Source organism: Giraffa tippelskirchi, chromosome 9 (assembly GCF_054371585.1).
Source record: "Giraffa tippelskirchi isolate mGirTip1 chromosome 9, T2T-mGirTip1v1.2.pri, whole genome shotgun sequence".
Lineage (NCBI taxonomy): Eukaryota > Metazoa > Chordata > Mammalia > Artiodactyla > Giraffidae > Giraffa > Giraffa tippelskirchi.
In genome coordinates this window covers 152,948,003-152,962,620 of record NC_137283.1, presented here as the reverse complement: position 1 = coordinate 152,962,620, position 14,618 = coordinate 152,948,003, and the positions used below count along the sequence as shown (strand labels likewise).

The following is a 14,618-nucleotide window of genomic DNA, read 5'->3' as shown; positions in this document are numbered from 1 at the left end:
TTTCTGAGTACAAGGGAACAGCTCAGAATAATTTGTTCTAGAGTTAGGGTTAATTGGGGGATTATTTATGTCCCTAAACTTTTAATTTAAACCTAATTAGAAGAAAGTCTATCTACAAAGTGTCCTTTAGTGCTTAGAGGTTCTGTTCTAAGTGAAAAACAGTAAACTCTGTATGAACAGATTACCAATATTTAGTACAGACTAAACATAATGACTGTACTTAGGTATATTTACTTATAGGGTGAATTGTTACCTACCTGTGATTGGTTTGCAGGAGTTATAGTACAGTAGATTGGGGAGTACATTAGAAGCACATACGATCCGTATACTCTACCTTTGAAAATGCTAAGCAGTTTTCTTAAACCCATCTACTATATTCCTTCCCAGCTGCTACTGCCTGCCAGAAATCCTAATCATCCTTTAAAGCAGCAGTTCTTAACTGAGAATGGGGGAGATTTTGCCCCTGCTAAATTCCCCCTACTCCCAACATTTGGCAATAAATGGTTACTGGAGACATTTTTTATTGTCCTGCTGGAGAAATAGTGGCTGGTAATGGCATCAGATAGCTAAAAGTTGCTAAACATCCTGCAACAGACAGGACAACCCCCAGCAAAATTATCCTGCCCCAGAAGTCAGTAGTGTGGTTACCCCCAGTGGTTAACTTAAAAATGATTAAATTTATTGGCTTTTTAGTCCTTTCTCTAAACTTCCTATAGATTTTGTGATTAATCATTATAAGACTTATAATAATTGTTGTTTAGTCACTAAGTTGCGTCCAGCCTATCCAGCTCTTGGCGACTCCGTGGACTGTAGCACACCAGGCTCCCCTGTTCTTAATTATTCCCAGAGTTTGCTCAAGTTCTTGTCTGTTGAGTTGGTGATGCCATGTAACCATCTCATCCTCCCCCTTCTCCTTTTGTCTTCAATCTTTCCCAGCATCAACGTCTTTTCCAATGAATCAGTTATAATAATTACTAATATTTATATAAGTTTTTTGCGACTTTTATCAAAACTGTTTTGACCCTTATACATTCCCCTCTTCCATTATCTTAACCATATTTCTAGAAGTATTTGATTTCTGTAAGGATGTCTCTTACCTCAGGCCCCACTCTTGATGCATCATATTTCCTTATTCTATAAGCACAGACTATTTGTTAAATAGTCCCTTTTGTCACTATTTTCTACTCAGATATGACTCTAAAAGTCAGATGGTATAGTTACACCAGATTTAAAAGCAGACTGTACTGAAGTACTCCCTCAAGAATAAGATGTATGTACTTATTAGATTTTAGTGATATTTTCTCACTTATACTTGGATAATTTCATAGCTAATTTCATGGGAAGTACACAGTGCTGAAAGAATGCAAAGTGATAAATCTGTATCCCAAATTTAAAGAAGTAGGGATATGTGGAAATTTTTGCCATCAGGCATAATGTTATGTTCTCTTTGTAGGTTGGAAAGAAGAAAGTTCCACTCTCTCTGTCAAAATGAAGTGTGATTTTAACTATAACCATGTTCATTCTGGAATTAAACCAGTAAAGCCTGATGACAGCAGAAGACAAGGTTCCTACACTACTGCATATTTGGAAGGTTCTTATAAAGACTGCATTAAAGACTATAAAAGATTATCAGATATTGGGTCCCCAGTTGTGAGCCCCAGGATTGTAGAACTTGAAACTGAAAGCAAGCCGTTGCATAACAAGGAAAATCAACGCATACAACAAACACTTGATAGTTCAAATGATATACAAGAACTAGAGACCAGCGGACGTTATGAAGACAGTGGCTACTCTTCATTTTCCCAACAAAGTGGCCTCAGTGAACATGAAGACAGTAGCCTTGCCCTGGTCGAAAGTTTCAATGACAGTCCACAATCCTGCCTGCTACGGACACAAAGCCCAGACCAATATCCTAACAAAAACTTGCTGCCAGCTCTTCATTTTGAGAAAGTGGTTTGTTCAACGTTAAAAAAAAATTGTAAACGAAATCCTAAAATAGATTGGGAGAAGCTGAAGGAATTTATATCCAGTGGAAATTTTAGACTACAGAATATAATTGGTAGGAAAATGGGCCTCGAATGTGTAGATATTCTCAGTGAACTCTTTCGAAGAGGACTCAAACATCTCTTAGCAAATATTTTAACACAACTCAGTGAGATGGACTTAATCAAGTAAGTATTGCTGCTCTGAGTGTATGTATTAGTATAATCCATGAACATTTTTGTTAGATAGCACTACCAGCTCATGCAAAGATAGTAGTGTAGTCTTGCACTATAGTTTTAATTGAGGTGATGAAAGTATGCTTTTAATCCAGTTACTTCAAATTTCATATTATGCTAGTGAAAACTATTTTTGTTAGGTTGGGATCTTTGTTTCTTTTGGTTCTGAAATTGTTCATATGTAAGCTACATCTTTTGGTCATAACTATAAAAACAACATCTTAGGGGTCTGCTGTACAGGTCCAATGGGAATTTGATTTTTGTCACACTTGGAAGTATGAAGTAATTATTTCTGTTCTTTTTAGACCATTTTCAAATTTAAAAGTGATGAAAATGGAGAAGTATACAAATGGGTCTGATTATGACTATTTCTTAGAAACCTTTTACTGACTGCCCTTTCTTCCTTATCCAACCAGAGAAAACCTTTTAGGATGAGATAACGGAGAATTAGGGCTTCCCTAGTGACTCAATGGTAAAGAATCCACCTGCCAATGCAGAAGACTTGGGTTTAGTCCTTGGGTCGGGAAGATCTGGAGAAGGAAATGGCAACCCACTGCAGTATTCTTTTTTTTTTTAATTTATTTATTTATTTTAATTGGAGGCTAATTACATTATTGTAGTGGTTTTTGCCATGCATTGACATGAATCAGCCATGGGTGTACATGTGTCCCCCATCCTGAACCCCCCTCCCATCCCACTCCAGTATTCTTGACTGGGAAATCCCATGGACAGAGGAACCTGGCAGGTTGTAGTCCATGGAATCGCAAGAGTTGACACGACTTAGCAACTAAACAACATATGAGAATTAAAATGCTTATCCAGAGTATTGGATTAGATTGCCTCTGACTTGGTTCATTTTTGGCTTTTTGAAAACAAATTTAGAGGTACTCTGTTACTTTACACTGGTCCATGAAATATGACTGAACCAAAACAGGCACAAGTATTGATTTTTATTATTGACTAGCTTCTTGAGGGATAATCAACATCACAACATTTTTGTTAACAAAATGGATTTTTTAAATTGATTTCTGCTAGTAGCAATGTGTCAAATGTTTGAAATTTGACTAATGTTAATAAATAACCATATATATACACAATGGGGTTTCCAATTTGATATTTGTGGATATTGTGAAAAAATGAAGTGTTGGGGTTCCTAAGACTAGATCTACTTAGAATTACTTGATGGTGAACTTTTTAAAAGGGTGGGGGGGTATTTGTAGAGCCCTGGCCCCCATTTTAGACCAGTTAAACCCAAGTGACTAGGCATGGGCCATCCTTAAATCTTAAGTGCAATATCACAGGCAATTCTAAGTATAGTCAGGTGTAATAGAAATTTCTTTTTTGCACTGGTTGTGTTTCTATAATATATTCATCTTAGCCTTCGTGGTGCTTAATTGTTTCCTTTATAATCATTTACTTTTCCAGTGTGTCTAAAGTGAGCACAACTTGGAAGAAGATTCTAGAAGACGACAAGGTGGCATTGCAATTGTACAATAAAGCAATACAGAGAATTACTGTAAGTCTTTGCAGTTGTTTTAATTTTAAGATATAACAGCTAGTGCTCTCTACCTTTGAAATGGGAGAGGGAAATAGTAAAGATAAGAGATGATCTGGAAATCCTTTATATTCATAACTCATTAAAAAAAATTCAAAGATAAAGGGGCTGGGATTTTATCTGTTAAAAAATAGTAAAATAATCTACATATAGAAGATTTTTAATGTAGGAAGGGAATTCATTCACTTTGCAAAATACTTAGTAACTTTGGAGATGTTTCTGAGAATAAAGATCAACACACGATTAAAATTTCAGACTTAGGAGTTGGCAGACTAAGGTCAAGTGTTCCTTAAATTCTCCAGGTTCAGTTTCTTTATCCATAAACTGGTGTTAATGAAAAATTTTCTACCTCAATAGATTGTTTTGAATCCATTCATAGTACTGACCGTGACACTTGAATGTGACTGTTGCCATCTACTGGTGGGTGGGAAGAATGACCTTTTGTTCTGGTGGTAGTGCTTTATAAATCATGTATTAAATGCTGGGTACTAAGCATGTCAAGTTGCTTTCTCACAGTTTCTGATTCGCAGTTTCTATCAGTAACTTAGTTGTTAGGCTTTATATGTTTGAATATTTGTGGGTGGCTGTGCTTAAGCACGTGCAGGTAAATTGAATATAGGAATAGATCCTTTATATTCTCATTTGCCCTTTTTTACATGTACAAACATAAGAAAAATTTCTGATTATTGAGAATATAGGAGGATATTTTTTAATCTTATTCAAACTTTTTTTTTAATTAGGAAAAAAACATTAAGTTTTCACCACACGCTTCGACCAGAGAGTATGTTTTATTCAGAACCCCTTTAGCATCTGTGCAAAAATCAGCAACCCAGACTCTCCCCAAAAAAGATGCTCGAACTAAGTTACCTGATCCAGGTGATCAGAAAGGTTCTACTTACAGTCGACACAGTGAATTCTCTGAGGTAATTTTTTTGTTTATCAATAAATTGGAAACATGAGATATTTATTGTTAAAAGGATTTAGGGTAAGAAAACCACTTATGACTCAAGTAATCAAATGAGGAAAGTATACAGAGATGTCTTTCTGTGCAAAAAATAGTAGATATTATTTGGCAGTGTTTATGACAGTTCAGTGGGGTTGAGCTCTAATTTAAAAACGCTTAAGAAAATAAGGAAAAACCTTGAAGTTTCTTCTAAAACTTAAATACTACCTTTCACAATTACTGCCTTTGATAACTGAGGAAGAGAGCTAAGCAAAAAGTCAATTTTATCCAGCACTACATAGATAGGGAAACATGGTAACCTTCATAGCTATATAAAGGTAAATGCCATATAATGTGACAGGTTTTTTTTAAAAAAACTAGAACTAGAGGTAAAAGAGCAACCAAATCCTGATTTCACAGAAAAGGTGGCACTGATGTGTGAGTAGCATTTATGAATAAGAGCATATTTGTAGCATTAAAGCAGTAACCACTGGGTCACTTGACAGTGGTCTGTTCCCCCATTGAGCAGTAAGCCCCTGAAAGGCAGGAGTGGGGTGTGACATTGCTGCTTTATGCATGTATTGGGAAGGCAGAGAGGTGCCCTTGTTTTGACTAGCTAAATTACATTCAGTACTTAGTAAAATATGTGTATGGATTTTCTTCTTTCTAGGTTGCCAAAACTTTGAAAAAGAATGAAAGCCTTAAAGCCTGTATTCGCTGTAATTCACCTGCAAAATATGATTGCTATTTACAACGGGCAACCTGTAAACGAGAAAGCTGTGGATTTGATTATTGTACAAAGTGTTTGTGTACTTATCATACCACCGAAGACTGTTCAAATGGCAAGCCCCTAAAAGCCAGTTTTAAAATAGGTCCTTTGCCTGGTACTAAGAAAAGCAAGAAGAATTTACGACGATTATGATCGCTTATTACATCAATTGAGATTGATCATGAAGGTTAGTTAGAAAAATGTTAGGTTTTAATTTAAAAAAATAAAAAATGTAGTGTGATGTTCAATTTTATGTTGAAATCAGTATAATACGTGGGATTTTTCCCCTCAGTGAAAAAAGAGGGTACACAGCTTCTTAAAATATTTTACAATTTAATAGTGAAAAAATTTAAAATTCTCAGTGTAAATCATAAAATATAAATATTTTAAGGAAAAAAAGGGAAACTATGATGATTGTGATTGAGAGGTAAAATCAAATTCATTCCATTTTATGGTAAAGGAAGACCGTGTCATTTTACCTAGCCAGTCTTAAAAGTAAATCTTCTTTACCATCCATTAACAAATTATTTTATTTGCTTTGCCAAATTAATAATATCTATTGAAATAGCAACTTCTGGTGTCTTAATGTAAATGTTTTGTCACCTTTGTTTAACCTCTTTTTTAGTGTGTATTTCCCAAAAAAAGTATCCTTTGTGAAGTTTTTCTTGTTTTCCTTATTTGTAAAGTTTGTATGTTTTAATATTTTGTACATATGTAAATATTTCTGTATTTTTTATGTCAGAGTAAGAAAATAAATGTCTTTTGTATATATATGTAAGTAATTTTTTTCCTATTATGAATAAAATTGTTACAAGCTTAATAAATAATGAGTCTTTTGTGTAGGTAAACATTTAAATCTTAGAAACAGCTGAAGAAGCTGTAGGAGACTGACGTGTGGAAAGGCATTGAGTGGATCTTTGTCTCCTTATTGGGAACCTTGTGAGATAGTTGTTCAGTCACTAAGTGCTGTCCAACTCTGCAACCCCATGGACTGCAGCACGCAAGGATCCTTTGCCCTCTACTGTCTCCCAGAGTTTACTCAAACTTGTGGAATTATATATTCCAATTTCAATTTTCTTGCCACCCAGTATCTTAGTAGTGGAGCTGGGTCTTGAAATAAGCACCTCAAGATGGTTCAAAGCAAGACCATAAAGCACACTTTGGGAAATACTGGTGTATTAATTGATTCATCACTTTTTCACTCTCCTCTTTCACTTTCATCAAGAGGCTCTTTAGTTCTTGTTTTCTTTCTGCCATAAGGATGGTGTCATCTGCACATCTGAGGTTATTGATATTTCTCCCGGCAATCTTGATTCCAACTTGTGCTTCATCCAGCCTGGCATTTCTCATAATGTACTCTTCATATAAGTTAAATAAGCAGGGTGACAATAGGCAATCTTGATGTACTCCTTTACCGATTTGGAACCAGTCCGTTGTTCCGTGTCCAGTTCTAATTGTTCTTGACCTGCATACAAGTTTCACAGGAGGCAGGTCTAGTGGTTTTCCCTAATTTAAGCCTGAATTTTGCAATACGATCTGAGCCAGTCATCTCCAGCTATTATTTTTGCTGCGTATATATAGCTCCATCTGCTGCAAAGAATGTAATCTGATTTTGGTATTGACCATCTGGTGATGTCCATGTTAATTTGTCTCTTGTGGTGTTGGAGGAGGGTGGTGTTTGCTATGACCAATGTTTTTGATTCAGATTACCTTGATTCATCTCAATCAGTGGGCTTCTCAGAAGCTTAAGGGCTTTGCCCTTGATCTCAGCAGAAAACCAAGATAGAGGTTTTATCTCAAATGGATTTATGGGTGTGTCTTTCTAATGGAATAAAATCTCCAATGAAATTAACAATGATTTTCTTAAAGGAGCTTTGTAAAATCAACAAACAAAAGCATTAAAGTATGTAATTTGACCATTTGACGTACACATGCATGAAGCCATCACTTGCCAGATGATTTGTAATCCCTCCTGTTAGTCCCCAGGCAATCACTGATCTGTCACTGTAGATTAGTTTGCCTTTTCTAGAATTTTCTATAAATAAAATCACTTTGTACTATGTGACCACTTTCAATGAATATTACTTGGAGTTTCATCCATTTTGTGTGCACAGTAATTCATCCTTTCTCTTAATAAGAAATACACTGTTAGATATGCCAGTTTGTTTACATGTATGTTCACCCTGGTAGTTGGATGTTTGCATTTTTTACCCTTTTTTTTTTTTTTTTGCTACCAGAAGTGAAGGTGTTATAATCATTTATATACAAGTCTTCGCAAGTTGTATTCTTTAATTTCTCTTGGTAAATATTTAGAGGGGGCTTCCCTGGTAGCTCAGCTGGTAAAGAATCCGCCTGCAATGCAGGAGACCTGGGTTTGATCCCTGGGTTGGGAAGATCCCCTGGAGAAGGGAAAGGCTACCCACTCTAATATTCTGGCCTGGCCTGGAGAATCCCATGGACTGTATATAGTCCACGGGGTCACAGAGTTGGACACGACTGAGCAACTCTCACTTTCGCTTTCTAATATCTAGTAGTAGAATGCTTGGGCTATATAGTCATTATATGTTTAACTTTTAAGAAAATACCAAAATGTTTCCAAAGTGACTATTATTTTGCTTATTTATTTTTGGCTTCACTGGATCTTCATTTCTGTGCTTGTTCTTTCTCTCGTTGCGGTGAGCAAGGGCTGCCCTTTCTTTGCAGTGCACAGACTTCTCATTTCGGTGGTCTGTCTTGTTGCAGAGCAGGATCTCTGTGGCACACATGCTCAGCAGTTGTGGCTCATGAACTTAGTTGCCCCTCAGCATGTGGAATCTTCCCTGATCAGGGATCATACTGCAGGAATGCAGGGATTCCCCTGCATTGGCAGGTGAATTCTTAACCACTGGGCCACCAGGCAAGTCAATGAGTACTATTTCATATTCTCAGAAGGAGTGTATGAGACTCACATTTACTTCATGTGCTCATCAGCACATGGTATAGTCTGTCTTTAATTTTAGCCTTTGAATGTGTTTGTAGCAGTATCTCATTGTGGTTTTAATTTACATCTCCCCAGTGATGTTTGCCATTGTCATTTGCCATCATACATTTTCTTTGGTCAAGTGTCTATCAAATCATTTGTGTGTTATTATTAATATTTGAGAATATACATTCGGTACAAGTGCTTTATCAGAGTTTGTCTTGTCTTTCATTTTCCTAGTGTCTTTGGAAGAGTTTTTATTTTTTATCATATATAAATTATTAATTGTCTTTAATACATCATGCTTTCAGTGTTACATCTCAGAAATTTGCCTCAAAACACTCTCTGACATAAATCACAGCAGGATTCTCTATGACCCACCTCCCAGAGTAATGGAAATAAAAGCAAAAATAAACAAATGGGACCTAACTAAACTTAAAAGCTTTTTGCACAATGAAGGAAACTATAAGCCAGGTGAAAAGACAGCCTCCAGAATGGGAGAAAATCAGCAAACAAAGCAACTGACAAAATCTCAAAAATATACAAGCAGCTTCTGCAGCTCAATTCCAGAAAAATGGCCCAATCAAAAAATGGGCTAAAGAACTAAACACATTTCTCCAAAGAAGACATACAGATGGCTAACAAACACATGAAAAGATGCTCAATATCACTCATTATCACAGAAATGCAAATCAAAACCACAATGAGGTACCATCTCACACCAGTCAGAATAGCTGCCATCAAAAAGTCTACACACAATAAATGCTGGAGAGGGTGAGGAGAAAAGGGAACCCTCTTACACTGTTGGTGGGAATACAAACTAGTACGGCCACTCTGGAGAACAGTATAGAGATTCCTAAAAAACTGGGAATCGAACTGCCATATGACCCAGTAATCCCACTGCTGGGCATACACACTGAGGAAACCAGAATCGAAAGAGACACGTGTACCCCAATCTTCATCATAGCAATGCTTACAATAGCTAGGACATGGAAGCAAGCTAGATGTTCATCAGCAGACGAATGGATGAGAAAGCTGTGGTACATATACACAATGGAATATTACTCACTATTAAAAAGAATGCGTTTGAATCAGTTCTAATGAGGTGGATGAAACTGGAGTCTATTATCAAGTGAAGTAAGTCAGAAAGAAAAACACCAATACAGTATATTAACGCATATATATGGAATTTAGAAAGATGGTAACAATGGCTACATGTGAGACAGCAAAAGAGACAGAGGTAAAGAACAGACTTTCGCACTCTGGGAGAAGGCAAGGGTGGGATGATTTGAGAGAATACCATTGAAACATGTTATTACCATATCTGAAATAGATTGCCAGTCTAGGTTCAATGCATGAAACGGCACTCAGGGCCGGTGCACTGGGATGACCCTAAGGGATGGGATAGGGAGGAAGGTGGGAGGGGGGTTCAGGATGGGGGATGTACACCCATGGCTGATTCATGTCAGTGTACGGCAAAAACCACTACAATATTGTAAAGTAATTAGCCTCCAATTAAATAATTTAAAAAATTTGTCTAACCTGAGAGCATATGTATCTTTCTCTTATGTTTTCTTCTAGAAGCTTTATAGTTTTAAAATTCATATTTAGGTCTGTGGTCCATCTGCAGTTTACATTTGGAATATAGTGGGAGGTATCGTTTGAAATGAGTGTCCACTTGTCCCAGCATCATTTGTTGACAAGACTCATTTCTTTACTGAAATGTCTTTGGATCTTGGTCAGAAATCAATTTCACATAAACATGAGGGACTATTTCAGGACTCCATACTGTTTAATTGACCTATTTGTCTCTTGAACTCCAAAACCACACTGCCTTGATCACTAGCTTTATAAGTCTTGGAATGAAGTGGTGACAGTCCTTTTCTATTTAAAAATTTTTTTCTAAGTTGTTTGTCTATCACAGATCCTTTTTATTTCTACATAAATTTTATAATTAGCTTGTCAATTTCTACAAGCATACAAATTGGGATTTTGATTGAGGTTGCAATGAACCTATTCATCTATTGGATTAGATGAGAGAATTGTCATTTTGACAGCACTGAGATTTCCAACTTGCGTACATAGTTGTTCTTCCATTTACATCTTTTAAAATGTCTCTTAGCAGTTTCGTCTTTCAATTGTCATGTCTTGCACATCCTGTGTCAGATTTATTCCTAAGTTTTACATTTTAATGCTATTGTAAAAGGCCCTGATGCTGCGAAAGATTGAGGGCAGCAGGAGGGGATGACAGAGGATGAGATGGTTGGATGACATCACCGACTCAATGGACATGAGTTTGGGTGAACTCCGGGAGTTGATGATGGACAGGGAGGCCTGGTGTGCTGCGGTTCATGGGGTCGCAAAGAGTTGGACACAACTGAGTGACTGAACTGAACTGAACTGAAATGGTGTCTTTAATTTCAGTTTTCAATTATTCATTGTTAATATATTGAACTGTAATTGACTGAACTTGTAGTCCACAACCTTGCTAAGCTCAGTTACTGGATTTTCTATGTAGATCTATGTTTTCTGAAAATTAGGACAGCTTTATTTCTGCCATTATAGTCTATATGCATTTACTTCTTTTTCTTGCCATATTATACTGTCTTAAACCTCCAGTAAAATGTGAATAGAAGAGCCTTTAAAATATCCCTCAGTGAACCCAGCCTCTTGGTATTTACAACTTTGTATAATCTCCACTGCCTCAGGTTTGGTCTACATGACTAACAGACTACAGCAGAAGTGATGGCATGTCCCTTCCAAGACCACGTTGTAAAAGACATGGTAATTTGTACCTCCCTTTATTTCTCTCATCACCCGCTGGGGGAAGGTCCATTGTCAGCAGCCTAGAGAGACCCACACTGTGAGGAACGTAGGTCTTTTAAAGAATTGAGTCTGTGAGTCTTCTTGAAAGTAGGTCTTCCTTCCAGTTCCAGTCCAGACTTCAAAATTTTACTCCCTGCAGACATCCTGAGTATAAACTGAGTCACCCAACTAAACTGATCCCAAATTCCTGAACTCCTCAGATAATCAATGTTTATCGTTTCAAGCCCCATAGTTTGAGAATGGTTTGTTGTGCAATTATAGACAACAAATACAAAGTGGGCACACCTTTCCAGGAGCCTTGGACTAGAGAAAGGGGAATAGAAGTCTTTCCTTACACCGTTCAATCAGCTGCACTAATCATTATTAAGAATGTCAAGTCCTCCCCAGGGCTCTGAGATGTGTAATTACTTGAGCTGAAATCAACATTAATGTGACTACAAGAGACTAGGCCATCTTGCAGCTGTGTAGAATGTCCCTGAATAAAGAACACATGCTCCCGCACCAAAATAGATCGCCAAAATGGACTATCGTAAGTCTGTTACAGGAGGGAGAATGAATAACTTACAGATGTTAGTGCTTTCATGGCGACTGATACATGTGGCATTTTTTTAATGATCCTTTTTTTTTTTTTTAACAGAAAGTCACACTACTGGCTCTAAGCTTCCTAAAATGTCTTTGTGTTCTGGTATCCAGGGAACCCTATATGTTTTATGGATTGAATCTAAATAAATTTTATGTCAAAAGATTTCTTGGGATCCCCCTGGTGGTCCAGTGGCTAAGACTCTGTGCTCCCAATTCTGTGGGCCCCTTTCAATCTCTGTTCAGGGAACTAGATCCTACATACCTCTGCAATTAAAAAGATCCTGTATGCTGCAATGGAGATCAAAAATCCTGCATGTGACAACTAAGACACGGAGCAGCCAAACAAATAAAAATAAATAAATACTAAAAAAAAAAGAGAGAGAGAGATTCCTTAGATGGTTCATGTTGTGGCAAGAATCCATAACTACATTCAGAAGGGCCCTTGAGCTGACCCTGGTCAAACGCGGTCTTTCCTGGCAGCTAGTCTCCTAAATGACCATCTTTACAAGGCTTCTCTGGTCAAGCGAGTGAGCAGTCTGAACTCTCAAAGTCACTCTTGGCCACTCTAATACAGTGCTGGGACCAACTGGTATTTCTGATTAGTTAAAGCGGCCATCTAGTGGAAAATGCTGCTTCACTGAGGCTTTTATTCTAAAGAAGAAAGTTCAGGTTTGGCAGCTCTGTACTAGTTCTGTCATCATTTAAATGGTGGAGATTATATTCTTGGATTTCTGCTAAAACCTCAATGTGTTCATAGGCACTGGCCTTGTGTGAGTGTTCGCTTCGTCATATTTCACTGGAGCAAATACTGTACTCACATATTAGCACTGCAGCCTTGCTTGCCTTTGACCAGGGTTCATGTTAAAATGGAATCTGTCACCCCGAGTTTGGCATTTCCATGCCTTCCACCTGGCTGAGAAGTTTGTCAAGCCCGGTCCATACAACTCAAGGGTCTGCCCGAAAGATTGCGTATGAGACGCAACAATGATAGTTCCTCCACTATTAATTAGAATTTAAGAAATTTAAGCTAATTTCTTGAAATCATAATCGTACCTTGATTGCTTGGCGTTGTCCCCTTTTCCTCAAATTCGGCTTCAACATTGTAAATAGCACTATGCCACTAGATGGCGCTCTTAAAACATCACAGCTCAATTTGTTCATTCCTGTGAAGTTTAATGTAAAAATGGATGAAACAATGTTACTGCTTTTCTATTCAATATGTACTGTCACATTATAGCATAAAGCCCACAAAATAGTGTTTATCTAGGATAGGTAGCTATAAATTATTTACTTTTTGGTCTCAGATATCAAGAGTGAAAGACTTCCTTATCTTCAGCACTTATGTCCACTGCTGCTGCTGCTAAGTCGCTTCAGTCGTGTCCGACACCGTGCGACCCCATAGACGGCAACCCACCAGGCTCCACCGTCCGTGAGATTCTCCAGGCAAGAACACTGGAGTGGGTTGCTGTTTCCTCCTCCAATGCATGAGAGTGAAAAGTGAAAGTGAAGTCGCTCAGTCGTGTCCGACTCTTCGCGACCCCTTGGACTGCAGCCTACCAGGCTCCTCCATCCAAGGGATTTTTCCAGGCAAGAGTACTGGAGTGGGTTGCCATTGCCTTCTCCGACTATTTATATTCAAAGTTGAGATCTGCAACTAGCCAATGCAGTAGCCACAGGAAGCTGGCAAACACTTGAAATGCGGCTCATTCAAATCCAAAAGGAGATGTGCTGCAAATGTAAAATACACCCCAGATATCAAAGACTTGGTATGAAGAAAAACAAAATCTCATGAATAATTTTTATACTGACTACTTGTTGAAATAATGATATACTAGGTTAAACAAAATACTATAAAACAAATTTTGCCTATTTCTTTTAATGGTTTTTAGTGTGGCAACTCGGAGAAGGCAATGGCACCCCACTCCAGTACTCTTGCCTGGAAAATCCCATGGATGGAGGAGCCTGGTAGGCTACGGTCCATGGGGTCGCTACGAGTCGGACACGACTGAGCGACTTCACTTTCACTTTTCCCTTTCATGCACTGGAGAAAGAACTGGCAACCCACTCCAGTGTTCTTGCCTGGAGAATCCTAGGGACGGCGGAGCCTGGTGGGCTGCCGTCTATTGGTTCGCACAGAGTCGGACACGACTGAAGCAACTTAGCAGCAGCAGCAGCAGCAGTGTGGCAACTAGAAAATGTTAAATTACATATATGGCTCGCATTATGTTTCTGTTGGACAGCACTGGTCTAAGATCACACAACAAACACATGGCTGAAGAATCTTTTCAGGCTCCATAGCTAAACAGATCACGCTCTAGTACCCTAGTACCTAGATCTACGGTACTTTTCTAAAAATAAATTTATTCTAGATATAAAGATAGGGCGTCCCTCTGGGCTCAGCTGGTAAAGAATCCACCTGAAATGCTGGAGACCTGGCTTCGATCCCTGGGTTGGGAAGATCCCCTGGAGAAGGGAAAGGCTACCCTCTCCAGTATTCTGGCCTGGAGAATTCCATGGACTATACAGTCTATGGGGTCACAAAGAGTCGGACACGACTGAGCAACTTTCACTTTCAGGTAGAGATATAAGAGGGTATTTGCTGGAAAATGAAGGACTAAAGGTCATTTAAATAGACTTGGATACTTTTCCCCAAAGCCCCCAACACTCATGGTTTGGCAGCAACTTGCTCCTCATCTGACCTCTGCCCTTTCCTCACTCTCAAACGAACAGGTCACTTCTCATACCAAGGTCTTGTCTCCCCATCA

The 14,618-nt window shown here is 38.1% G+C and overlaps 1 protein-coding gene across 13 annotated transcripts in view; it reads left to right on the top strand.

Moving 5' to 3' along the window:
* Window positions 1-14,618, top strand: part of FBXO5 (F-box protein 5) — a 141,273-nt gene that overhangs the window by 4,369 nt on the left and 122,286 nt on the right. For 4 of the 13 annotated variants that reach the window (XM_081530303.1, XM_081530300.1, XM_081530302.1 and 1 more), the window contains exons 2-4: window positions 1,454-2,171; window positions 3,645-3,735; window positions 4,515-4,697. In XM_081530303.1, coding sequence (XP_081386429.1) covers window positions 1,454-2,171; window positions 3,645-3,735; window positions 4,515-4,697 — 992 coding nt within the window. Of the gene's footprint in view, window positions 1-1,453; window positions 2,172-3,644; window positions 3,736-4,514; window positions 4,698-5,387; window positions 6,311-11,153; window positions 11,230-11,908; window positions 12,017-14,618 lie in introns of those variants that run through there. The other 9 variants (XR_014065511.1, XR_014065513.1, XR_014065512.1 and 6 more) reach the window with 6 other exon arrangements.